This window comes from Perca flavescens, chromosome 19, assembly GCF_004354835.1.
Source record: "Perca flavescens isolate YP-PL-M2 chromosome 19, PFLA_1.0, whole genome shotgun sequence".
In the NCBI taxonomy this organism is placed as follows: domain Eukaryota; kingdom Metazoa; phylum Chordata; class Actinopteri; order Perciformes; family Percidae; genus Perca; species Perca flavescens.
This window is the reverse complement of record NC_041349.1, coordinates 2,370,111-2,396,499: the sequence shown is the minus strand read 5'-3', so window position 1 is coordinate 2,396,499 and position 26,389 is coordinate 2,370,111. Positions and strand designations below refer to the sequence as shown.

Here is a 26,389-nt window from a genome sequence, read left to right as displayed (position 1 = left end):
ATATACATGATAACAGGGCCACAAAAGGCGAGTGAATAAAAACGTGTCTTTAGTCTTGCAAACTATACCACCCCTGCTTTACTACTGTTATTAATGAGCTCACGCTAGCTTGTCATGCTAGTCAGCTGGATAACAAGTAAACACCATACCAGCACCAGAAGAGCTACTGGTGGGACGTTACATTCCTCACTTCAAAACAGAAGAAGGATTGTGTAGTGACTTTACCCTGCTGTTGAACTCCCTTCCTCCTCATCAAGGACACGTTAACGTTTTAGGTGCTGAATCATCACCGTGGTGCTCCCATGCCCTGCCGTGTCACTTTTGCTTATGTTGCAATTAACACTTTTTCGATTTATTTAGTATGAAATGCTCCCACACCTTGGATGACTTAGGTCGTACTGATTTCTCTTCGTCCGCCATGTGTTTCAGAACAACGTTAAGGGTCTCTCCGGTCTCTGTCCGTATTTCCTCTACCCCCGCTCTGCTCCTTTTTCTTTTCTTTTGCGCTGCTCCGAACTGCTCGACTCAATTTTTTTTATCTCTGCAACTGAGTGCCGTAATAGTTGCACGACAAAACAAATCGATAATGAAATTCATTGACAACTTTTTTAATAATGACTTTAAAAAAGGTGTCTGACCATTGACAAAAAAAGGTTCAAAATTATTTTTGCATTTTTTGATGAAAGTTTGGTGTATGTAGGTGCTACAGAAGTGGAAAATCGTCACGCGGAGTGTGAGAAAAAACTAGTTTTGAGAAAACGGCCTTTAAAGATTTTTATGGCAAAATTCCACTAATTTCTATTGAAAGCCATGAATTACAGACAAAATATACTTTAGGTCCAAGTAAAATCCATGTATCACACTGTTTAACATCCAAAACTCATTATTGCTTCATCCATCACTGATCATAACATCCAAAACAACACATCAACATGGCCTTCAACTGAAGACCATTACATCACAAACTTCGAACTGAGAGAACGCAACCATCACACAGCCTAGTTCCCCCAAGTTAGTTTACAGTCCACATATCCATGCCAGTACCATATGTAGGGCCCTCCTCCATCTCCTGCTGGTGTCTTTTCACTTTTTTGGCTGTGCTTACACTTTTAAGGCTCCATTTTGCACTGGCGGAATGGACACAATTGGCTTTTGAGATCCTAACCATATTGTCATCCTTCATTACATTGACAGTCTGTGCTCTGAAGCCACAATTTCTCCATCACAGCCAGCATGGCAGAGGCACCCTCATTGAATGTAGAAATAGCCACACTGGCTGCAGCCTCAACCCTGCTTTTCCCCACAAAGAATGTTTTTGGACATTGGGCCCATATGACCAAGTTGAGGCATGTGTTGGCATTCTGAATGCCTCCATGCTGCACTGTCACTGGACATCCGGTGATACACAGGGATGAGCTTCTTATGATTCATTCAAAAGACCAATATTTAGAACATTGGAGAAAGCAATCAAAGTAGACTAAATTGTTATTTGACAGAGTATCTTCACACCGTCAGAGATACGAAGAACAGACGGATCCTGACTAAATACAGGCTCAGTGACCACCAACTGGGTCAGACAAAGGTGCACTTCCTCCTTCATCTTCACTAAGACATTTATACTTTGGAAAAATAGCCAAAAAAATAAAACTTCCCAAAGTTAACACCAGAAAAGAAGCTGGTAGTTCTCCTAGGAGAGGTGGCAGCAGCTCTACTGACAGCTAAATATGGATCTGCCTGCCACAGCCTGAGGGACTCACAACCACTTAAGATCCCAAAATTACAGATTTGTTTAGTATTTCATAGTAATTATAGTAGAATAGTATATATGTGACTCCTACATATTTAATATATGACATGTAGGCCATGAATATCTGTGAACTGCTGAGAGAGAGAGAGAGAGAGAGAGAGAGAGAGAGAGAGAGAGAGCGTCTGATAACCTCTGCTGTCTGAACACTCCTGTTTTCTGAACGATAGTTTACAGATTGATGTAATATGTGAAGGCATTTGATCATCTGCTGTCTTAGTTTGTAATCCCCTGCCTCTTCTTGCTAATGACACCTGTTTTGTCTTATCTGAGGTGATTTTCAACCATTTTCGACGCACTTCTTTCGACATTCTGAACTACCACGGAAATGTCAGAGTGCGTCATGTGATGATTCTAAGCGAATCACGTCAGACATTCAGCCAATGAGTTTGCGCATTTAGAGTTAAATCCCCCCTTTTACTTTCAGGATTGGTTGCTGATCAAAAGGAAATGACCATATTTGGATCCGACAGCATTGTAGAGGAGAGAGAGAGCTTTCCAACGGTATATGTGATGACAGGGTGCAGACAGCGATCGCGGAGCAACAGGATGATTTAGAACGCCAACTTTTGTTGACTTTAGGTGAAATCTACCGACACAAACAGACAAAGTGTAGTAAAATAAAGACCTAAATGTGAATTTTTGACTTTTTTTCACCACAATTCTGACAGAATACATGTTGAAAAAAAAAACTATGTTTTTGCCTGCTGTGTCTCGCCTTAAAACAACAAAAACAACACTTGTTGGGAAAAGGATATTTTACGACAACTTTGAATGTAGCACGAGGCTGGCGAGGCAAATTTCAAGTGAACACAACATCTGTTTTGTTTTTAACAACGGCAGCTATAGACTGTAGACTGAAATACAGACACACTTTTACACCGTTTAGTTGTCAGCATTTTAACCGTGTTTACTCCAGCTGCTAGCTAGCGGTAGACTAACGTTACCTGCTGTCAGGTGTAGTGTTAACTGGCGTCCCGTGCAGCGTTGTCTCAGTTCCCTCTAACATCCATTTTCGGAGCATCAGAGAGAAGCGCAGGCATTTAAGTGGCACCTAAATAAGGCACTGAAATCTGCGTTGCTATTCGGTCCGGTAGATAACGGTTGTTAAGGCACCGGGTCTCGGACTTATTTTTTTGGCAAGTTACCAAATGGCTCAGAATGACATGAAATCAATTTGTTGTTAACGTGGTATTGCACAAAAGTAGAATTTATAAGAGCATCTTGACCTTGGGCATTTCATGACTGCAAAGCCGGGCTGAGGAGGAGTGACCAGTAGGGGTGGGCGATATATATTGTATAGGATAATATCAGAATTTGTTTGTGTTAATGATGTGCAAATTGTCATTATCAAGTATTTAAATTACTTACAAAACACGCATTGGAACGCTACACATTCACTCATGTCAACAAAGATGGCAGTGCGCAATTGTGCAGCGGCTACCAGCTCTCCTGTCAGTGTATATTTATACAAGTACAGCCACACTGAACTAATCAATATAGGACTACGATACAACATAGGAGGAGGAGGACTGTGCATTTTTGTACATAATGAATGGAGTACCAACAGCAGAATCGTTGCTCACCACTGCTCACCTGACCTGGAAGCCCTGTCGGTAATATACAGGCCATTTTATTTACCACGAAACAGCACACTGCCGTCTACATAGCCCCCGATCCAACTACTCCTGATCCCAGCATACATCCCGGTCATGACTATACAGCCAAGTAGAAGGACTATCAAAACCTGGCCTGACACTGCTCTATCTCATCTCCAGGACTGCTTCCATAAGAACATGATTGTCTGCAATATGTTACAGAACCCTTTGTTTATTGTTATCATTTCCTCTTGCTTGTATGCTTCACAATTTACATTACAGCAGAGGTGTACAACTGAATGTTTACTCAGAGGTCAATGTTCCTACACTAGTTCAATTAGTATTTTGTATGTCTTTTAATTCTTTTTACTTGAATACTTACATTTAAAAAAAAACAAATAACTGTTTTCGTGCAACATTGTGCCCATTATTATAATCAGTGATTAAGTAACTCAGACCTTTAAAAACACATTTTAAGGATATTGTCTAATTATCGTTATCGTCAAAATTGCCAAAAATATCAAGTTATTATTTTTTGTCCATATCGCCCACCCCTAATGTGGCTCCACACTGCTAGTCTGTTTAATGATGATTGCATGTTGCTAGCAAATTGCCCAAACAAAACCTGAATATCAACATGTGGCTGCACAAGTAATATTAAACAATCTGCACATTTATCAGCTATTCAGTAAGAAACACAGCAAAAGCAATATTATCAAGGCAATATCTCTCTCTAAATAAATAAATCTGACGTCATACACTTATTGAAATATGAATAAACGTAGTTAATGTTTACACAGATAATGAGGCAGTAGAACCCATGATAGTTTAGCAAGCTAGAGAATATTTTTAACTTACGTTCTGGGCTAAACACACATCACTTCAACAAGTCCAAAAACAGGAAAGGAATGAGTGTAAAGAAGTCTCGTACATTCTGTCCCCTTCTCCTGTCTGAGCATGAGTGATTGGCAGGAGATCAAAGCGATGAGTCTCATCATTGATTGGTCAATCATCTCAGGAGAGAGAGAGCAAGGGTTAATATGGGCTTTTTTTACAAGGCTAATATATGTCCTGAGCACTGTCTCTCCTCCTTCTGACATGGTTCCAACTTCAAGAAAGAAACGCACTGTAAGCTACGCAGTGAGCCCGCAAGGCAACTTCAGGAGACTCGGACGAACCTGGGAACACGCAGTTTCCACACCGAGGTAATCCACCGTGATAATAATATTTTAAATGAAAATGGTAATTGTTAGTGTCAACATTTTTACCGTAGTTTACTGTTACACCGGTAACTGTTATGTCCCCAATGCGTAAGCAGCCTAAAATATATATATTTACTGACCACTGCTCTGTACTGAAACCGTCATAATCATACCATTCAAGGAGTTAGGCTACTAATCATTTACACACATTAACAGCTGTAGCTAGGGCTGCACAATATATCCTAATTAACTTAACTTGAAACAGGTAAACCTTGTGGTGCATTCAAAGTTATTGTAAAATACCCTTTTCTCATCTGTTTTTGTCATCTAAAAGATATTTGTGAAACCCTCTTGAGTCTGGAGTAACCTCTTTCCTTCACTCACCTCCTCCTTCTTCCTCTTGCTCCCTCGATCCTCTGAGTGTCCCGAGGCCTCACTGACAACTTGCCTCTTGGCCTCCTTTTTGACCTCCTTCTCCTTCTCCTTGTGTTTCTGCATATAATCTGCGATAAGGTCAGGGCCGTCCAGGTTGTCTTGCGGCTCCCATGTGTTATCCTCACTGGAAAGGTGAGTGCAGACAGAAGAAAATATCCTCAGGCTTTGTTTGCAGGCAATAAATTCTCACTCCAATTCATATTATTCCTCTTTTCTATTGCCATTTTGTAAGGTTATTTGCGGGTCTGCAAATTATATATACATCGTATACTAGAGCTGTCAATCTTCCTCTATAATACCATTCAAATTACATTACATTACATAACACTTAGCTGACGCTTTTATCCAAAGCGACTTACAATTCCATTTGATTTTGTTTTTAATATTCAAATAGTATTCAGATATTTATTGCTCAATTGCAGACTGTAAAATAATATGTACTACTTAGGCATATGCATTGTCAATGCCAATACAATCATTTGCTTGTTGTTACACGTTCTGTCCACTAGAGGGGCTTCTAACATCAGCCTGGCCTTGAAGGGACCTGCACGCAACTTTGTTTACATTCATTTTCCACCACAAGCTACTATTCTAATGATTTATAAGCAACCTCCTTCTTGCAGATTGTCTCATTACTGAGAATACAGCTGTTAGAAGGTAATATATGAAGTAAACGCTAACTGACAACTGTAGGGCAGCTAACAAACTTTAGCTTTCTCCATGAAGCTCCCAGCTAAAATAACTAACTAAACTAACTAATGTTAACATAAGCACTTTGGCTCGGTGGATGTCAATTTTAAAGTCATGTTAAAACTATTTCCCGTCCTTCTTGCGATTTACAGCCGCAGCTTGTCACTCCCCCGTACACTAACGTTACTCAGTACATAACCTTAGCTCTGTAATGTTGTACTAACATACGGCACATAACGTTAGCTTGGACCTCACAATACCTTGTGTTTCTCACTCCCGCTAAGTTATTGATCATAATACGTGACATGAGCGACACATGCGGATAGGCCAAGGCGAGAAGAGGGAGAATAGCTAACGTTAGCCAACATATTTATAAAAAAAAAGTCACATTCGAATAGTATTGACTTTTTTTATCATTCAAATTATATTTGAATTTCAGCATTCGTTCCAACAGCCCTAATATATACATGCAAATAGAATCATACTTACTCTGAGAACCCCTTCCATTTCAGCAGAAACTCTACTCTTCCCTTCACCACTCTGCGGTCCAAAATCTTCTCCACCACATACTCCTCCTCCTTCACTGCTGCTGCAGGAGGTGCTGCAGGCTGCTCCTCCTCCTCGTCCTTCACTGCTGCAGCTGGAGGAGGTGCTGCAGGCTGCTCCTCCTCCTCCTCCTTCACTGCTGCAGCTGGAGGAGGTGTTGCAGGCTGCTCCTCCTCCTCCTTCACTACTGCTGCTGGAGGTGCTGCAGGCTGCTCCTCCTCCTCGTCCTTCACTGCTGCAGCTGGAGGAGGTGATGCAGGCTCCTCCTCCTTCACTGCTGCAGCTGTAGGAGGTGCTGCAGGCTGCTCTTCCTCCTCCTTCATTGCTGCTGCAGGAGGTGCTGCAGGCTGCTCCTCCTCCTCCTCCTCCTTCACTGCTGCTGCAGGCTCCTCCTCAGCCTTCTTGCCCTTCTTTCCTGCTACTGCTGAGGGCTCCTTTGGTAGACCCAAGGAGGAAACATGCAGAGATAATGATACAAGGGTTAGAAGATCTAATGGGAGGTGGGAGTGAATTATAGTTTACTAAGTTTTACTATATTAAAATATTCTGTGTGAATGGAGAAAATGCAAGAGCTGATGAGGTGACCAATTCATAGGACTTCAAAGTGTGAAGTATCTCCTGCATTAAAACTGAAATAACAACTAAAATGTAAGTCAGAAAAGTCATTAACTGGAAATACAAGCTACATGCACAGTAGCCTCAATCAACGACTTTACCAGAAAATCGCCAGATCTTCCTCGCCTTGCAGAACTAGTTAGTTTCAGGAAACAACAACAAACTTTGAGCTAAAATGGCAAGTTTTAAAAAAGCTTTTGATCGTGCAACAAGGCAAGCCTGGTTGGTTCTTTCTGGGAATAATTGACCCCAACAACAACCACATGCTTATAGTGGCATTGACCATGAATAAGCCTGAGTAGTGTAGTGCTAAATCTTTGAATATTATTTGAATAACGGCATAGCAACCTGTCCGCTAACTTGTTGCTCTCTCTAATATAAACAATATAAGCTGCTCTGTTTAGGCTACAAAACGTGTAGTGAAGATATCTGGTAGTCTAGTCTAGGTGCTAGTTCTGGGTTTATAACCAGGTTCACTCAGGTGTGTCTGCCAGTACACCACTTAAGACCAAATTTTCCAGAGGATAAATGAAGAGCTGAGAGATGGTTTATTTCTTCCTCTTTCTTGTGTGTGTGTCTGAGTTTGGTTTCTATAAAGAGAAAAGCAAAATGCAAATGAATAAAGGAAACATATGTATACACTCATTCCTCCTTAAGCAGTAATATACATTACCAAACATGATATAAACAATAGTCAGAATATGGCTATATATCTCTTAAACTCCAATAATGTTATCAGAGAAAATTAATTCAAACACTTATTATATGGGATTCTCATAGATTTTCTTCCATCCGTTAAGTTACCGCTAACGCAGACATTTCCTGTTGATACGCTTTAAAGCCTCCAACTAACTAAACGGCCGGATGCTTTTATTGTGAAAACCCCGGACCGGATGCTATGTTCCGTTCAAGCTAGCAAAGCCTCAATAGCAGTACTTACAGAACACCACTTACTTCTTATTTTCTTTCTCACGTTTCCATGCAAGTCTTTCATCCAACCACATCCCCAATATTTAAATTTCTTCCCTTTCATTTGATTGATTGTACATAATAACTTTATGCCAGCAATCTAGTTAACCCTTGTGTTGAATTTTCATTTTAGATCAGAAAATATGGGACGTAGAAATAAGCGCTGAAAAAGTGTAGAAGAAAAATTTTACAATTGAAAACAGCAAAAACGCGTCAAAAACGTCAAAAAAAAACAAGACAAGACAACACAAGAGTCAAACTTTAGCAATTTAGCACATTTTGTAGGAATTGCCTTTGTACTTACTTTTCAAAAGAAAGTTTTTCCCTTCCTGTCCAATAAAAAACATATCTCCAGATGTGTGTTGATGTTGAATGTTTGTGATAAACTGAAAGATTATATGGAGTCATAAGAGTGTCATAAAGAAGAATACGCCTGTAAAAAAGTAAGAAACTTAACATGAAAGTTCAATTCTATTCAGTTTATTTAAGAAGACTTTATTAATAAACAACAACAAATTAATAACAAATTAATAAAATGAATGATTATATACATGAATTAAAAATGCCAAAATTAGCCAAACACTAAACTTCCCCTCAAATACAACCAGCTGTTCTCATGTGTCTAATCCACTGAAGAAGACTGTGGGATGCCACATATAAATACACACATATACTGTATGTATAGCGACGGGATTTTTTTTTAATTAAGAACAAATACTCCTTCGTTGCAGCATTAGTTAAATAGTGCTAGCAACTGAACCCTGAACTCTGAATATGTATTACAGGAATAAAAGCTAATTTTGAGTGCATTTAATCCCTTCAAAGGGAGGGAGCGTATTAAGTAGTCGTATCCAGGATAACAGCCATGCTGTTCAGAAGATCAAGTTACTGCTGGTCAGCCTTCAATGTGGAGAGAATATCAGAATATAACATCACAGCTATCAGGGCATGAGGAGGAGGCAGGAGGAAACAGCTTGGCACTGAAACATGTTCACTACGAGGCAGTGTGAATGCGCTGTTGGTGTCTTTTAAGGCTACTCCTCCGAGAAAAACTTTCCCCACATTGTTCACAGCTGTAAGGTTTATCTCCAGTGTGAACATGTCGGTGGTTTTCAAGGTGACCACTCTGAGAAAAGGTTTTACCACATAAATCACAATTGAAAGGTTTTTCTCCAGTGTGAATGCGTTGATGTATTTTTAGGTGACACTGTTGTGTGAAAGCTGCCCCACATTGATCACAACTGTACGGCTTCTCTCCAGTATGAATGCGTTGATGTATTTTTAGGTCGCTCTGTCGTGTGAAAGCTGCCCCACATTGATGACAGCTGTGTAGATTCTCTCCAGTGTGCATGCGTTGATGTAATTTAAGGTATCCCTGTTGTTTGAAAGCTGCCCCACATTGATCACAGCTGTACGGCTTTTCTCCAGTGTGAACTCTCTGATGAATCTTTAAATAGGTTGATGTTGTGAAAGATTTGTCACGGTGTTGACAGTTGTGAGGTCTGGGTCCCTCTCCTCCTCTACGTTTCTATAGCAACAGACAAACACAGAGAAAGATTTAGTGAACAACCTTCTTTAAACCCTGGCTTTGACTTTTGCCCAAAATCATATTCAAAGTTTGTTTATTAATATTAATATTCAAATATATTTGAATATTTATTAATAATATTTTGACCAATAAATGCCTTCAGTGAGACCTATATTGATATCAAACCTAAGTTTGATAACAATACTATACTTTGGACAGGAAGTTCGGAGCTTTCACCGTAACCTACGTAAGTGGTCTGATGTTAATACTTGTGTGCTGTGTGTGCTTTGAGTCGGCGTGTGTGTGTGTGCAACAAATATGGCAACTTCCTGTAAAAAAATAAATAAAAAGTCGCCAGTATTGTCCCCCTCTGTGCTCTCTCCTCATGTGCAGAAGCACTGCGCACAGGCAGGTAGAAAGGGGAGAAGGGACAGGACGCGGGGACCGGTGTAGGTAGGAGAGACAGCGGCACACGATTGGAGAAAGACACCGCTGAACTGCCCAGCCTTCTTTGAGAATTAGGGGGGAATGCAACGCTACCGAGCCACGGCCGAGAGACGTGCGTCGCTGCGACGTGTAGTTACATTTTGAAATGCATGGCAAAGCCTCAGAATCTGAATTGAAAACGTTTACAAGCAAACACATTTTCAAAAAATAATGCCCATAACAGGTTTGAATATTAAGGGCTGCCTAATGTTTGTTTGAATATCATTATTTTTTTAAATATTCGAATGATATTCGAATAACAAAGTTCGGAGTCATAGCCCTACCCTGGACTTGCTCTCACTCAAAACTTAAGCTCTTCGTACAATAAGGGACCGTTCGGTATTTATGGAATGGACCACCGGAGGGTCATGTCTTTTTATTCTTTGTTGGTGGGGGTTGGGGGGGGGGGGGGACACCCAACGTTTGTATTAATGAAAACAGCTCATTTTCAAAGTGGCTTGTTTGGTGCATATATTTTGCCTGCTTCTCCCAGTCCTGAGGTTTCTCTACCAGGAGGAGAGTCAGGGACTTATATGACCTTGTTCGAGTATTTTGCCATGTGCTCGAAAGAGGAGGCCAAAGCAGCCAGCCTTCATGCTGGAAAACAAGGGTTATGTGGATATGAAAATGCATCTATAGTCGGGACTCAATATGATCTCCCGACGTAAACTCTCTGAATTAATACAGCTTTTTCATTAACGGGATCATCGACAAAAGGACATGACATGTTTGAGAAAAAAATGTTTCATAATCTGTCCCAGTGACTTTGCCGGTCTCCTGCGCCCCAGAGACTGCCCCAGTGATTTTGCCGGTCTCCGGTGTCTCAGACACTTTGCCGGTGCCCGGCTTCCCAGAGACTCCTGCCCCCCGTGTTTTGTCGGCAGTCCGGCCGACTCCTGATCCTGTTGCCTGATGCTATTCCTTGCCTTGTTTCCTCTCACAGTTCCAGTTGCAATGTATACAAGGTGGTGAAGTAACCTATGTGTTTTTGATGTTCAGGTATGTTACAGTGTATGTTTTAAAACTAAAATACATGTATTAACCTATGTGTTTAACCCCCCTTGCTGTGTGCGGGTGAACTAGGCTGCATTGTTATCTAATATCTTTATACTGCAAATACCATTCATTCCTAAAATGCATTTTTAACAACACTGAACCTGCTCTCATTTCCCTACAATTAAGTTGTGTGGTCTCTCGCATTTCCACATTGACCTGAAGCAGCTTGCCCTCACAGACACCTCTCCTGACTCGTTCTTGTCAGAAACCGAGAAACAAACACATAATCGACATTCTAACAACATTCTTTTCAAGTGCCTATATTAGGAAAAAAAAAAAACTTTTTCTGGGATTTGGGGTGTGATTTTGTTTCTTTGGTGCTTCCACACGCATACAAACTTTGAAAAAAAAAAAAATCCATCCATGCTGTTTAGAGTGAGATACGGTTTCTGAATGTGTCCTGCCTTCAGTCTCAGGGTGAGCAGTTAAAAATCTGCCCAGCTTTCTACGTGACAAGCCGAAACGAGCTGGCTAACCACAACCGTTAGCATGCTAATGTCAGCATACTAGTGTCAGCATGCAAGCGTTAGCATGCTACCTTGTTCTCAATAGCAAAGCACTGCTACAACACACATAAATTCACCATAATCTACAAAAGAACTACTTACATGTGCGCCCTCGTTTAGAAGAAGTCTCCCAGCTAATCCTGCCTTGTAACTGACGGAAGTTGGAGAAACAGCCTCTTTTACTGTCTATGGAGCTAGCTGACATGATCTACGATCTGAGCTACTGAGCATGTGCGAGTGCAATCAAAGATAGTACAGTCTCACTCTGTAGCTAAAACAGAGCCCTGAACACAGGGTGAAAAGAGGAGCTGCAGCAGTGAGAGAGAGCAGTGCAGTACAACAAAAATATGGTGTTTCTTTTTTTTTTTTACTTTAAACCATGTAAACCAATTCTGGTAAAACCTTAAAATACAATTATGAACCTGAAAATGAGCATAATATGGGCGTTTTAATACACAATTTTATTTTCAGTGCCAATATGTGATTATATTGTTTGATGTTAAATTATAAAGGTTATTGCTATGTAACGCTACTCTCGCAGAACATCAGAATTGACATTAACGTTAGGTTAGCGGTAACGTTGCACACTTACCTTCATAGTCATGAATATAGCTGGTTATGTATGCTTGAATCCTTTTTGCTTAACGCCGTGGTTGAGTAGGCCTTAATAAGATGGTGTACATCGTTGATAGTGACACGGGGGTAAGTCTTGAAGGCAACGGGTGTAGAAATTCATGTCTAGAATGTCTTAAAAGGAGAACTCCGGGCAATTTTTACGTTAATCTTGATTGCTATATGTATATGAGTACTGTCGATAGCAAAAAAAAACGAGCCGAATCGGTGCTAGCAACACGGAGCTGCTGCAGCTAATGCCGAGAGCTCCCACTCAGCTAAAACGGCAGTTATGGGGGCATAAGATAAAGAGTGCCTTTGTGCCTCTTAACAGACACAAAATGCAATTAAAAACGTCTGTGCAACATGAACAGGGACCTTACATGACAACAAGAAGCATTTAGCAACTTAGCCACTGTTTAAATCCACCTACCCTCTTAGCTGCTAGCTGCCGTCTGGGACGAGTGAGTGTGTTCAGCCAGGCTCCGGTAATAATCATCACGCAGCAGTTCCATGTATATTTGTAGCATATATATCCATTTTGTGTGCCGTCGTTGGTGAATATGAGTCTCTGCAGTGGCAAATTGTGTGGTAGTTTCCTTAGCCAGGCTAGCAGCCCAGAGGCCGACAACAATCCAACAAACACCCGCTGGTCTGGTGGAGGTCTTCCAGAAGACCGTTCCAGCCTTCGCAGCGAAAAATTTTATTTTATTTCACCCTCACAAATAGGTAATTGAGCACTGTAGTGGTTATGACCATATTAGTGACACTTGTTTTATTCATTTGAATACACCGTTTTTACTGCTCTCCCCCGGAACAAAGAAGTTTAAGTTTTTAATCTTTTACCTGTTTTAAAGAGATCCTAGGCCTCAAGCAAAACCTAGGTGGCGTTGTCGGCCCTTTTTACCTATATTTATATAATTTTATCATTTTTATATATTGGATATTTTAGTTTGAACGTTGCCTTAAAATCCCCCCTTTATGACATTAGCAGTTAGAAAACAAGCCGAAAGAATTACTGCAGACTCTCTACACCCTCTTTTTCCTGAATATGAACTTCTGCCATCAGGAAGAAGGGTCCATGTGCCGAGATGTAAAACAACGTCCATCAAGCTGTTGCACTCCAGTAGTAAAAAATAGTAAATCTTAGCCCAGCAGAGCAGGGGTACAAATAAATACACCAGCACATTTCGCACTTTAATTATTACAGTTATTTCTTGGGATGTTGTGTTGTCTGTGCTGTCATATGTGTCCTTTTGTGTCTTAGGGCGCTTTGCTCATCTCATTTTTCATGTTGGTTTTTATTTTATTGTGTTGTACTTGTATTTTATTTTGTGAATCAACAGATTGTAGCACTATGTCCAAGACAAATTTCCCCTCGGGGACAATAAAGTGTATTCTATTCTATGTGGAAATGGCCAAAATCGCACTAATTTCAAACATTCAATTAAAAATGGCAGACTTCCAGTTGCGTTAGGAGTATGGCTCCAACAAGCTTTTTTATACATTTTGACATGCTACATATGTGTACCAAGTTTTGTGAGTCTATGTGAAACATACTGCAGGGGCTCAATTTTTCTAATTTTGTAAGGGGCACTAGTGAGCCATTTTTGTGGGCTTATTCCCGAAACCCTTAAAATACATACATTTTTTACCAGGCTTGATGCAACAGCCAATTTGAATGAGCTTTTGAGTATGTTAAGCCCCTCAAAAAGGCAATTAATTTGCCGGAGGAAGAATTCCTTCAGTTTTAATTGGGCCTTCGCCACTTTTGGCACTCAGGCCCTAATAAATAATCTAAAAAGATATATTGGTCTCTGACCAGTCTGCCGTTGTTAGAACCACATGTATAGGACTTTATATATTATCCTTCATCACTGACTTCATTTAAAACACATTTAAAACTTGATCAGCCTTTTCTAATTATCTGTCTAATATTAACTGTCATACTATATTCACCAAACTTCTAACAATATGAACAGCAGTTTATTAGTCTTCATAAAGGCAATATAACAGCACCAATGACTGTCACATAAATATTTTATATTATAAATCCTATACTACACCCTAATAGTCAGAATGTATATTACAGACATTTAATGAACAAAATCAATAACTCTCTAACTCTAACTAAAAAGGTCTATCTCTGTAGAGATCCTTTTCATAATGTTGTCAGAGACTTAGAATAATAATCTGAGTCTGTCAGCAGCAACAACAGAACTTTTAGTGGACGCTAACTGATGCTGAACATTAGTCCTGTAGGGTTACATTATAGCTTGGTTCTTGTTTAATACTGGACCAGTTTCAGAGACTGTTGTTCCCATCAGACACTTACACACAGAAACATGAGGAAAAAAGGTTGAAAAATACAGAAGTTACCATTTAAGGTCCAATAAAAGCCACTGATTTGAAACAAAATTTCAGCCGCCATGGTATCAGAAATAGGGCAGATGCATAATGTAGTTGCGGTTTCCTTTTGAATGATCCTGCCGACATAATGCAGTGGCTGTTGCTCACATTGCAATTTAACAAGTAGAACTATTCAGAGGTTATTGGACCCGTCCAGTTTAACAACAAGTAGAACCATTCAGAGGTTATTGGACCCGTCCAGTGTAACAACAAGTAGAACCATTCAGAGGTTATTGGACCCGTCCAGTGTAACAACAAGTAGAACCATTCAGAGGTTATTGGACCCGTCCAGTAGCCTGGATGCCAGCCGAACTTAGCCCCGCCCACAACATTCGAGGTCGGGAAGTTCGGTCTGGAGTCGCTCCATTGAGGAGCGATTATTGCCCGAACAGCATCTGTTCGGAACAATCAGATTGTCGGAAAGATGATCAACAGTAACAGAATCAATCATGTCACCAAAGAACGCTTGGGTTGAATTTGTTGAGATGTGTAGATTCCACCATCGCGTCTGTTACAGACAATATCGACAGGCATTCATTTTAAAATCCTCAGCGGAGGAGCCTCAACAACTGCCCGAAAGCACAGTGGCGCTATATGGTGGAGAGACCTAGAGAGAGACTGAAGAGAGAGAGAGTTATATGGTGGAGAGACATAGAGAGAGACTGAAGAGAGAGAGAGCGTTATATGGTGGAGAGACATAGAGAGAGACTGAAGAGAGAGAGAGCGTTATATGGTGGAGAGACATAGAGAGAGACTGGAGAGAGAGAGCGTTACATGGTGGAGAGACATAGAGAGAGACTGGAGAGAGGGAGCGTTATATGGTGAAGAGACATAGAGAGAGACTGGAGAGAGAGAGAGTTATATGGTCGAGAGAGACATAGAGAGAGACTGGAGAGAGGGAGCGTTATATGGTGAAGAGACATAGAGAGAGACTGGAGAGAGAGAGCGTTATATGGTCGAGAGAGACATAGAGAGAGACTGGAGAGAGAGAGCGTTATATGGTCGAGAGAGACATAGAGAGAGACTGGAGAGAGAGCGTTATATGGTCGAGAGAGACATAGAGAGAGACTGAAGAGAGAGAGTGTTATATGGTGGAGAGACATAGAGAGAGACTGAAGAGAGAGAGAGTGTTATATGGTGGAGAGACATAGAGAGAGACTGAAGAGAGAGAGAGCGTTAAATGGTGGAGAGACATAGAGAGAGACTGAAGAGAGGGACCGCCGGCGCTAGAACAAAGCCTTGAATCAGAGAAATAAAACGTGTTTTCGCCGATTCATCTCTAGAAATGCGACTGTAGCGAGCATGTCACTATCACTAACGTTATCCACATTTATATTTACAAGAAACAAATGATATATCCAGCTTTTCAAAAAAAAGTCAGAAGTTAGAACGAATGCATTGTGCAAAGAGTGGTTGCTATGGAGACGATACACAGTGTTGAGTTCCGTTGCTCTGATTGGTTGGAGGTCTATCCAATGAATGCAGAGGCATTTTTTTTCCTGGTTCGGTTGGAACATGCCCCATAACCACAGCCCAATGGATCAGTTTCAGACTCACATTCTGACTAGAATCTGAGTAGGACCACGTCAGGCTACCCGTCCAGTGTAACAAGTAGAACTATTCAGAGGTTATTGGGCCCGTCCACTTTAACAAGTAGAACTATTCAGAGGTTATTGGACCCGTCCAGTTTAACAACCAGTAGAACTATTCAGAGGTTATTGGACCCGTCCAGTTTAACAACCAGTAGAACTATTCAGAGGTTATTGGACCTGTCCAGTTTAACTCCACATACTGTTGTGTTGATGTAGTTTATTGTCAAAACGTTCGCTTAATTCCGAGTCGACTATTAAAGGAACAGCTCCACCAAAACATCACCGCGGTGGGTCTGTTCTAATTGGACAACTTGTCAGTTCTGTCAGCTCATCTTCCTGATTTCAAACATCTGGAAACATTAAAATGGTGAGTCAGTGTAATATAATATAAATTAGAAACAGTCTACAGATGTAATTCTAGATCAAATTTATAGGCCTTTTTCTTCTTTTTTTGGCCATGTCGGCCCATAAAAAACTGACAGCGGCCCATTGGCAGACCCCCCCCACCAATCACCGCCAGTCCACCGCCAATATACGCTCCTCCGTTGCATACTCGCCAATGAGAAACCTATGAGATACCTGACACCATACAACATGATATACAGTACAGGCCAAAAGTTTGGACACACCTTCTCATTCAATGCGTTTCCTTTTTATTTTCATGACTATTTACATTGTAGATTCTCACTGAAGGCATCAAAACTATGAATGAACACATATGGAATTATGTACTTAACAAAAAAGTGTGAAATAAGTGAAAACATGTCTTATATTTTAGATTCTTCAAAGTAGCCACCCTTTGCTTTTTTTGATAACTCTGCAAACCCTTGGTGTTCTCTCAATGAGCTTCATGAGGTAGTCACCTGAAATGGTTTTACCTTCACAGGTGTGCTTTGTCAGGGTTAATTAGTGGAATTATTTCCCTTATTAATAAAAAAGCAAAGGGTGGCTACTTTGAAGAATCTAAAATATAAGACATGTTTTCAGTTATTTCACACTTTTTTGTTAAGTACATAATTCCATATGTGTTCATTCATAGTTTTGATGCCTTCAGTGAGAATCTACAATGTAAATAGTCATGAAAATAAAAAAGGAAACGCATTGAATGAGAAGGTGTGTCCAAACTTTTGGCCTGTACTGTACTTTCACCAATCAAGATTTATTAGTTACTCCATAACTATATACAAGTAGACCATAAATGTTATACAATTACTGCCATCAATCCTAACATTGACAACAAACCTAGGTGCTCTAGTGCAAGTGACCTGTTCTCTAAAGCAGGGGTCAGCACCTTCCAGACATTGTTGAGGAGTCTCATCTACAAATTCATTTGTCGTCTGAATGTCTCCCAAAATAGCATTGTTATGCTATTAGTAAATCCTAGGTTTAGTGCCATACGATACCAATCATCACTATGGAAACACTGGTATAAGTGTCTTTTATAGAAATGTAGTATTGTGGTTTCTTCTGATTTTTATTTCTTTGTATAGGTTTTTATTTGTTTTTAAGGTATATTGTATGTCATGTCTGTGTCTTTTGAATGGACCTCGAGTCTGGAATAAAACGGTGATGATGAGGACGATGATGATTGAAAACAAACTGTTGTACAGGAGGCATAGCCCATGGAAACTTCTTCCACCTGGAAATACATTGTTTATCTCATCACTACCTTTTAGATTACAATAAATTATTATTACTGTGTAGAGGAGTGGATGAATGGCTGTACGCGTAGTGAAACTACTATACAAATGTTTTCTTTTATCCTGTCCAATATTTTGTGCACATATATTTGTTACGTCTAACCAACAGGAGGCAGAGAGAGCTAATAAATATGCCTAAGTACTTCTGTGTTAAAGATGAGAGTCAGACCAGGTTAACACGTCGCCTTCTTGTGATTACTGAAGAGAAATGAAGTAGTCTAAGTAATGATTTACTCATAAAGCAACTTTAAATAGGCCTAAAGCAACTACTAAAAAAGCACAGATTGAAGCCTGACAGAGACAAAATTATAGGCTAATAATTAACATGGGTCAGATATTTTCAGATACACTTTTAAAAATTTGACATAGGTGACATTGCATTGTCAGTTGCCATCACATCACATAAATAGCCTAACTGTTACCTTTATCTGACGTTAATCAGCACCTGGTCTTTCTAAAACCTTTTAGTTTTCTAGCCATTCTACCACTTTTCTAACTGTCCCCAACTAATGGGAAGGATGGACGGTGTGATAGGCTAGCCTATTGATACCAATGTTGGGCAAGTTAATTCCAAAATGTAATACCTTGGAGGCAAGGCTATTTCTCCCGTTAAGAAATTGTTCTGAAACTTTTGAGGCGGTTCAAGTTATCCGGACAGCCTGGCTTGCTGAGGCAGTGAATTGAATTAAATGCACGAAGCATTTAGCTAGGAGGGGCAGGTGGGCGGAGGGTTAAAATGCAGCGCTTTGATTGGCCAAACGCTTTTCACTCCACTGCTCAGCAGCAGAATCAACATCATAGATGTAGATTGCATAGAAACTGAAACCGGCGAAATGTGAGATGCAGTCTATGGATGCAACAAAATGCGTACCTAGAGAGCAGCGAATCGTACAAGCGTAGTTAAGGGTCAAAATGCGTGCCGAGTACGAAAAATGCGTACACGTTGGCAGGTCTGCATTGGTCAATTTTCTTTATTGGCACTGGCCTGACCCAATCAAATCCAGGAAAGGGAACGTTACTGTAAGAGCCATTTTCATTGGTTTGGTTGTAGGACACAAATTGTCCACTTGTGGCACTGGTGGGCATATGAGTCTATATAGGTAGGAACCTTTCAACAGGTAACCAGGGGTTCTGTTAAGTGAAGGAGCACAAACAGTTTTTGACCGCATCAAATCGCTACAGTGCGCAACGCTCATGTGGATGATGTTTGTTAATGGAGCTTGAGGGACACATGGTTTCTTGCACGGTGACATGACGAACTTTGTGATCAATAAATGACCAGCACAACGCAATGATGACTATTGGAGTCTATGATTTCAACAAAAGACTACTGAGCTGTGTCAAGCAGAAGAGAGCGCATCAGCTAGTTTACTAGCCATAGATTGTTTGTTTGATTGTTAAAGTCCGCATAGCAGCCCCCTCAGTGGCTTTAAGTTTTAGGCTTAGCCATTATAGTTACCTTGCGTAAGCATGGACGCTGGCCAATAAATGCTATTGACTTGCTGTTGTCTTTGCATGGCCATAGTGGAATTTGTAATATCGCCTCCCGGCCCTGAGACACGAGCTGTAATAGTTATGCTGGAAGTTTAGCATCCACGTTAAAATGGACCTACGACCACCAAAGCGCAAGGGTGGTGCAGAGAAATTACAGGAGAAAAAGATTAAGAATCTAAAAGGCAGATGCCTCAAAATGTGCAGAAATTTCTGACATGTTTGGGGCTGTAGCACCTCCTTCAACATCAGCATTACCGGAAGCTGAGGAGGAGGAGAGTGACCACGATAGGGCCATGGGAGCGAGTGAGGAAAAGATGGAAGAGAGAGTAGTTGACGACGTGATAAGGAGTAGGCACATTAACAGGAACTGTGTGTGTGTGTTTCTGTAAAATAAGGAAATACAGAATATGAAAATATAACCTGTACATAATGAATGCACATATATACAGATTAAAGAGCAATAAGCAACAAATCACTCCGCAATATACTTAATTATATGCAATATACATAATTGCTATGCAATAAATAGTTGCTGTGTGCCTCACGTCATAACAACAACAACAAGCAGTTTGGCTGTAGTTAAGTTAGTGGCTGTCAGGTAACCCAACTGTTTAAGCTTACATTGAAAATGCTAGCGGTTGGCCTGTTGGGTAGCTGAAAAGTCTGTGTTATCTATAAAATCAGTGTTGATACAAGCATCAGTGTTCCTTGAATTGCTTAATTAGCTAATGTTATTCAGTAGCATTGCAAAGCCAAAGTTGCTTTGTGGGGTGCCAGCACCATTTTAACTATTGTAGTGTTTAGCTAGCCTATTCTGTCATGTTTCATGTGACTGTGGACTGGTGATCAGTGGAGTAAGCATTAATGCTAACACTGCAACTCATTCCTCATCCTATACTGCCACCACCGTCTCTCTACATTGCCCAGAAATTTAAGCTAAATTAATTATACCTTAACTTAGCTGACATTTCTCACTCTTTTAAAAGGTTACCTTGTTAGAGTAAATCTTTCTTGTTCATTGGTGTGGGCCAAGGCAACACTTTGACTGACTTTACTGACAATACATACTTGTATACTTAAATGTTATTAAATAATTTAAAAGTACACTTTAAACTCTTCGTCTTTGGCAATTACTTGCACTTGAGTATGGACATTGTGTACCCTATGACCTCCAGGTCATCAATCAAAAGTGAGTGAGAACACTGCTTCTCTTGTATTGGTGCTTGTTTCCAGGGCATATATTACTCAGCTTTATTGTAGCTTTTGGGAAGGGTTATGGTTATAGTATTTAGCAGACATTTGTATCCAAAGCGACAAAATATGAATCTTACAATAGTTAAAATTAACAGTAAACAGTTTTTAAAAAGGTGCTAAGACAATATTAAGCAAAATAGTAATAATAGCAATACAATATCAAATAATAATAAAAAATATATACAAATCCTAACTCTAAGAACTAATTAATTATTTAAGTGTACGATCAACAGATAAGTCTTGAGACTCCTCTTCAAGGATCCCAAACTATCACATGAACGCTGAACACTAGGCAACTCATATCATAGAACACACGCATATTTTAAGAGGACTGTCTGCAGGGAATGTGTCTGACCAATCAGGGTGGGTGTGGGCCACCTGGGCCAAAAATGCCAGGGCCGATATTTTTGCCCCAGTCCAGCCCTGCTTACAGTTATAGGCCGAGTCTACATCAGAGGAAGAAATACAGTACTACTATATTAACCTGACAGAGAACGGGGCAGATTCAGAATGTAATCACAAAATATCACAACGACAATGTGGAGTAATCAGACATTAGTGCCATGGACTCACGGCAGTGTGCTACCCATCTTGCCCGTTATCCCACTAAACATTGGACTTCGTTGCTGCTGTCAAACCCCATGGTAAGCATCTAATCGTAATGTTAATACAAATATTTTGCATTTTCGCATGTGGAAGTTGGTGTTCCTCCGACAAATAACAAGATGTGTTAGTAAGTTACACCAAGTTGTGGTTTAAAGTAACTTTAGAGCTGTTAGATCAGGTTAACATCGCACTAGCCGCCCTTTTTCACATTCATTTAAAATTTAAAATATCCATGCTCTAGCTAAATGTACTTATCTGACTGAATCTGAATGTAAAGTTTATGTTAGCTAGCTATGTCTGTTGCAGTAAGTTAATTTACTGGCTGTTGTTCCATAATTTAATGTTAAAGTAATGTTAATGTTACACAGGCCATTAATGTTAGCTAGCTAAATCATATTTAAAAAAAGGTGAAGAGGTTCAGGGGCCATCTAATGGCAAGCTAACGTTCGTACTTTAACTCCAATTGTGAAAAGGTTCTATTTTTACCAAAATGTAAAATTAGTTTTAGGACATTTTAATAAGACTGTGGTTTGTTTCTGTACACTCAGCATTAAATCTAGTTAACAATTGGTTTTGAAAACGGGGTTCGGAGTGCCAACAGTAATAAAACATCAGTAATTAGATGGTGCCCGTTTTCGTTGGCTAATGTTAGCCTTCAAAACACCCCGATGAGCATAGCCACCTGTTACCACAATGTTCTTACTGCTAGCTATATCACTAACATTGATTACTTAAATAAAAATAATTTACCTGACAAGCAAGCGTTAGCTTAGTCTGTTTGCTTGTTTGTTTCACTAGTTATCCCTCATTAAAAAGATGGTTCTTGCTAAGCAGTGATGCCAGTAACTCTAATCTGACCACTTTTTTCAGTAACGAGTAATCTAACGCGTTACTATTTCCAAACCAGTAATCAGATTAAAGTTACTCATCCAAGTCACTGTGCGTTACTATTTTTGTCATTTTTGTCAAGAACCATTTGGAGTCGCAGCACTGCAGTCAAACTTACAGAGCAAGTCCCAGCAGGTGGAGCGAAGCAGAGAGCAGGAGGCCCCCCCACCACCCAAACAACTAAAGCTGGACTTCGGTGCAAAACCAGTAAGTGGGGGAGAGTTGAAGAAGTTGTTGGGGCAGTATGTTGTAGAGGAAATGCTGCCCTTAAACACGGCTGACTCGCTCTCTTTCGTGCCATAATAAACCAGATCCTACTACTGGCAACGCTGAGCTGCCTCACTGTAAACTTGTTGTCATGTTTATGTTGAGGCTGTGGGGGGTGTTTCAAAGTAACTGTGGCAACACTGTTGCTAAGAATATCATCACCATCTTCTACAAAATATTAGGAATACACCGTGTTCATTGCGAAACAAAAGTTTGCAATAATAAAAATACTGCATCCTCACAAAAGAGCAGTATTTTTTGATAGTAGCTTTCACATAGTGTGTCTGTTTTTATGTTGGTATGATGTATTAAAGATCAGAAAACGTGATGGAAGACATCATACCACAAGACTAGTTGTGTGTGTATAAGCCTGATCAATAAGTGAAAAGAGTCAGGTACGTTATTGTCTTATTAGTTTGATGCATGATGCAAATTACACATCTGTAATCAAAATCTGTCTAGTATTTGGGGCAGTTGCACTGCCACTCATGATTCTTAGGCCTATTTGTTGCTCTATTTTTTCCATCCCCTGTGTGTTCAAGGGTTCCTAGACTTCCTCTATCATTATTGCATGTTCCATTTGTTGCAGTATCACTGAAAATGTCCCTGCTGTGGGACTAATTTAAGGATCTTATCTTATGTTAATGTTTGTATTTTTCAGATCTCTCATTTGCCATGTTGACCAAGACATTCAACGGGGAAATGTGGAAAGTTGCCATATTCCCAGTCATTATTTCCAAATCATCTGTGGTAAGTTTACAAAAATCTTACGTGAAAATGGGAGAAGGAAGTAAAGAGAGGGCAGCAGAAAATGACACCTTTGGTATTAAAAGTAAATGCTTTTTAAATTAATTGTGATTACCATTAAACCTTGAAACCGGTCTTCTATTCAAAATCTGAAGAAAAAAAAAGTCCATGCATTGAAACATACTTCTTCAAATAACGCACATAACCCAAATCTTTTGTTCTTGCAGCAGCAATAGCAGCAGCACCGAGGAATCCTACATTCCTGAATCCGACACCGAGAACACAGCCAATAACTGAGAGACACACCCACCAAACAAGAGAAAACATAACTCAAGCCGTGCTGTTTTGACATTGAATGTGCCCCAGCTCTTTGATTGAGGGGAAGCCCACAGTCTCAGACTTTAAAAAAACACTGGTTTAAGCTTTTAATAGTATTAGCCCTTAGTATAGACCACAGTAGGTTAATTATCTCAAAATCTAGCTACATGATGAAAAGGCTTTTTTATTTTCAGAATAGCTTGTCTTTGAGTATCCTGAAAAGCGCTTTATAAATTGTTCATTGTGCTTGATATGTCTGGGGTCCTTCTGGTGCCATTTAGGGCAATTTATTTTTTAATAAAGATGGAAATGGCAGTAATGAATTGGGATTTACAGTATACAAAAAACCAAAGTTTTTATTAATAAGGGAAATAATTCCACTAATTAACCCTGACAAAGCACACCTGTGAAGGTAAAACCATTTCAGGTGACTACCTCATGAAGCTCATTGAGAGAACACCAAGGGTTTGCAGAGTTATCAAAAAAAGCAAAGGGTGGCTACTTTGAAGAATCTAAAATATAAGACATGTTTTCAGTTATTTCACACTTTTTTGTTAAGTACATAATTCCATATGTGTTCATTCATAGTTTTGATGCCTTCAGTGAGAATCTACAATGTAAATAGTCATGAAAATAAAGAAACACATTGAAGGAGGTGTGTCCAAACGTTTGGCCTGTACTGTATATGTGTAACTGTAGTCCCATGTTTCCAGAGATTGGAGGACATGTGTTCTGTGCCAGTTCATTTTCCTGTAGCGTTGTTTGGCTCAGCGGCTAGTTTGAACTGGAAATGCGTTACACCTTTATATTCTCCTCCAGTTATCTGCTGCTGAGACAATCAAATGGAGTTTTTGGAAAATGATCTAGTCCCATTTCAGAAGGTGGCATACTGTTCCAGGTCATTTACCAAAAACTCTATTTGATTGGCTCAGCAGCAGGTGCTAACTGGAGACGCATACAAAAGGTGTAATGCATGTCCTGTTAAAAGTAGCTGCTGAACCAAACAAAGCTACACAGGAAAATTATCACATGGTACAGAAAACATGCCCTCCACCCTCTTGAAAAACATGGGACTACAGTTACAAAAGTATTAAAACTACGTCTAAAATTAGTCTAAATTTGACGTTTGACCTCCACAAACGACCACATGTGGACTATAAATAGCCCTTACACGGAGGTCCCCTGGACGTCAACATTAGGCGTGTTAGTACGTAGAAAAAAAGACGTCGCCCCTTGATTGGACCGAAATTGGACGTCCAAAAATGACATGAAAAAGACGTCCCTTCGACGTCACATTGCGCAGTGGGATGAGAGCTAATCAGCACATATGTGCGCTCATCAACCAGAGAGAGAGGGGGGGAGAGAGAGAGAGAGAGAGAGAGAGAGGGGGAGAGAGAGAGAGACGGTGTTGTCTTGTGTCATATGATCGTTAACCAGCAGAGGTGTACATTTCCATACAGGAGAAATGTTGTTTCTACATTGACTTGTTCCACATTCCCAGACATTTAAAACTACTGAAACTATGACGTTATTCTACAAGTCCGATGAATAAATCAGCTGTTTGCTATCTGACCGTTTCATTACATCATCAGTGTCTTTACTTTCTGAACAAATACAAGCAGGGAATATGACATGTCAGACAAAGATTATTAAAATATTTAATTAAATTATTAAATTAAAAGTCTGTCTGTCTCTCTCTCTCTCTCCCTCTCTCCCTCTCTCTCTGTTTTGGAGGGAAAACGCTCCATTGTTTGTTTGTGTCTCGCTCGCTCGCTCTCTCTCTCTCTCTCTCTCTCTCTTTCTTTCTTTCTTTCTGTCTCTCTCTCTCTCTATCTTAATTTATAGAATCGGATCCCAACAGGACTCCTCTCTGGACCCATCTAGTAGGTCTCCCCCCCCACTATCTAGGCTACTTTCCAAAGAGCCGACCATTAGAGCCGAGCCAGCATTTGGTGCGCCAGCGGCAGAAAGCTGCTCCAGCCAGCACCGTTCTATGAGAGGAGAACACGGACCTGAACATGGCTGCTATCAGAGTCCCAGTCTGCTGCTGGTCTTCTGGGGACCTCGGTGCTCCGCTGCTCCTGGTTCTGGTCGTCCTCCTCCATTCCTCTCTGGTCCTGAGATCCAGCACAGCTCCACTCGGGGGGCTGCAGCTCCTCCTCTTCCTTCTTCTTCTTCTTTGAAATTTTACGGCAGCCGGCAGCCAATACGTTGCATTGCTGCCATCTACGGAACTAGCACCTTAATGCACTATATCCGATGATACAGTCCAGTATCTATTAAAAATTTGAAAAAACAACGTCTTCCCCTCCCACTTGATCCTAATTCTAAAATACTTTTCATTGACACTTCTTCCAAGCCAAGTCCTTGCAAATTTCTGAGTAGATCTTGTCTTTCATGGTCATAATTTCCACAAGAAATCAAAACACGTTGCACTGTCTCCAGATCCTGACATGAACATAAACCACTCTGGTGCTTACCTAAAATAAATAAATTGCTATTCAGAAACGAGTGACCAATCCTCATTCTAGAAATAATAACCTCGTCCCTACGTCTACCCTCCCTTCTTGTACAACCATTAACTGAGTCAGTGACCTTACTAGAGATTGAGAATAAATGCCTGCCTTTATGTTCTTGCTCCCAGAGCTGTTGCCATTTGAAAATTGTTCCCTGCCACACAATACTTTTACCCTCCGCCTTGGATAGATTAATGGTGACATCTATAGCCTCCTTTTGAGCAGCTGCCTTGGCCAACTTATCAGCCTTTTCATTTGAGGTAATACCTACATGAGCTGGGACCCAGACAAATGATATTTCTACCCCTCTCCTTGTCACATCTCTAATTGCCAGAAGAATATCATATACAAGATCTTGACGACTCTTTGATAACCCTTTCCCAATACTAATAATAGCTGACACAGAGTCACTACATATCAACACTTTTTGGTTCTGAATCTGTTCAGTCAATCGCACTGCCATCAGAATTGCATACAACTCCACTGTGAACACACTTAGGAAATTTGAAGTTCTTTTACAAGCTTGAGCATTCCACCCCTGAACAACAAAA

At 40.3% G+C, this 26,389-nt stretch overlaps 1 protein-coding gene and 1 pseudogene across 2 annotated transcripts; both read right to left on the bottom strand.

Moving 5' to 3' along the window:
• LOC114546107 (zinc finger protein 729-like) overlaps positions 1-6,351 on the bottom strand; it is a 44,578-nt pseudogene extending 38,227 nt beyond the window's left edge.
• A 288-nt stretch (positions 6,352-6,639) lies between these two features.
• LOC114545248 (zinc finger protein 239-like) lies at positions 6,640-25,588 on the bottom strand. 2 transcript variants are annotated; one of them, XR_003690850.1, is made up of 2 exons: positions 25,335-25,421; positions 6,640-6,709 (listed from the first exon to the last, which is right to left on the bottom strand). XR_003690850.1 is itself a non-coding variant. In XM_028563537.1 (2 exons), exons 1-2 carry the CDS (start codon positions 25,425-25,427, stop codon positions 8,854-8,856), a joined length of 627 nt encoding a protein of 208 aa, XP_028419338.1. In that variant the 5' UTR covers positions 25,428-25,588; the 3' UTR covers positions 8,433-8,853. The 2 variants fall into 2 exon arrangements, 1 of the variants encoding a protein (XP_028419338.1); XM_028563537.1 differs by lacking the exon at positions 6,640-6,709 and adding an exon at positions 8,433-9,387 and having other exon boundaries at positions 25,335-25,588.
• Positions 25,589-26,389: the final 801 nt, after the last annotated feature.

Bases quoted from the DNA above. Each gene is read 5' to 3' on its own strand.
- LOC114545248 (XM_028563537.1), bottom strand. From the start codon at position 25,427: ATGGAGGAGGACGACCAGAACCAGGAGCAGCGGAGCACCGAGGTCCCC. The intron at 9,388-25,334 runs GTCCGTGTTCTC...CTGTTGCTATAG, and splicing joins CTGATAGCAGCCATGTTCAG to AAACGTAGAGGAGGAGAGGG.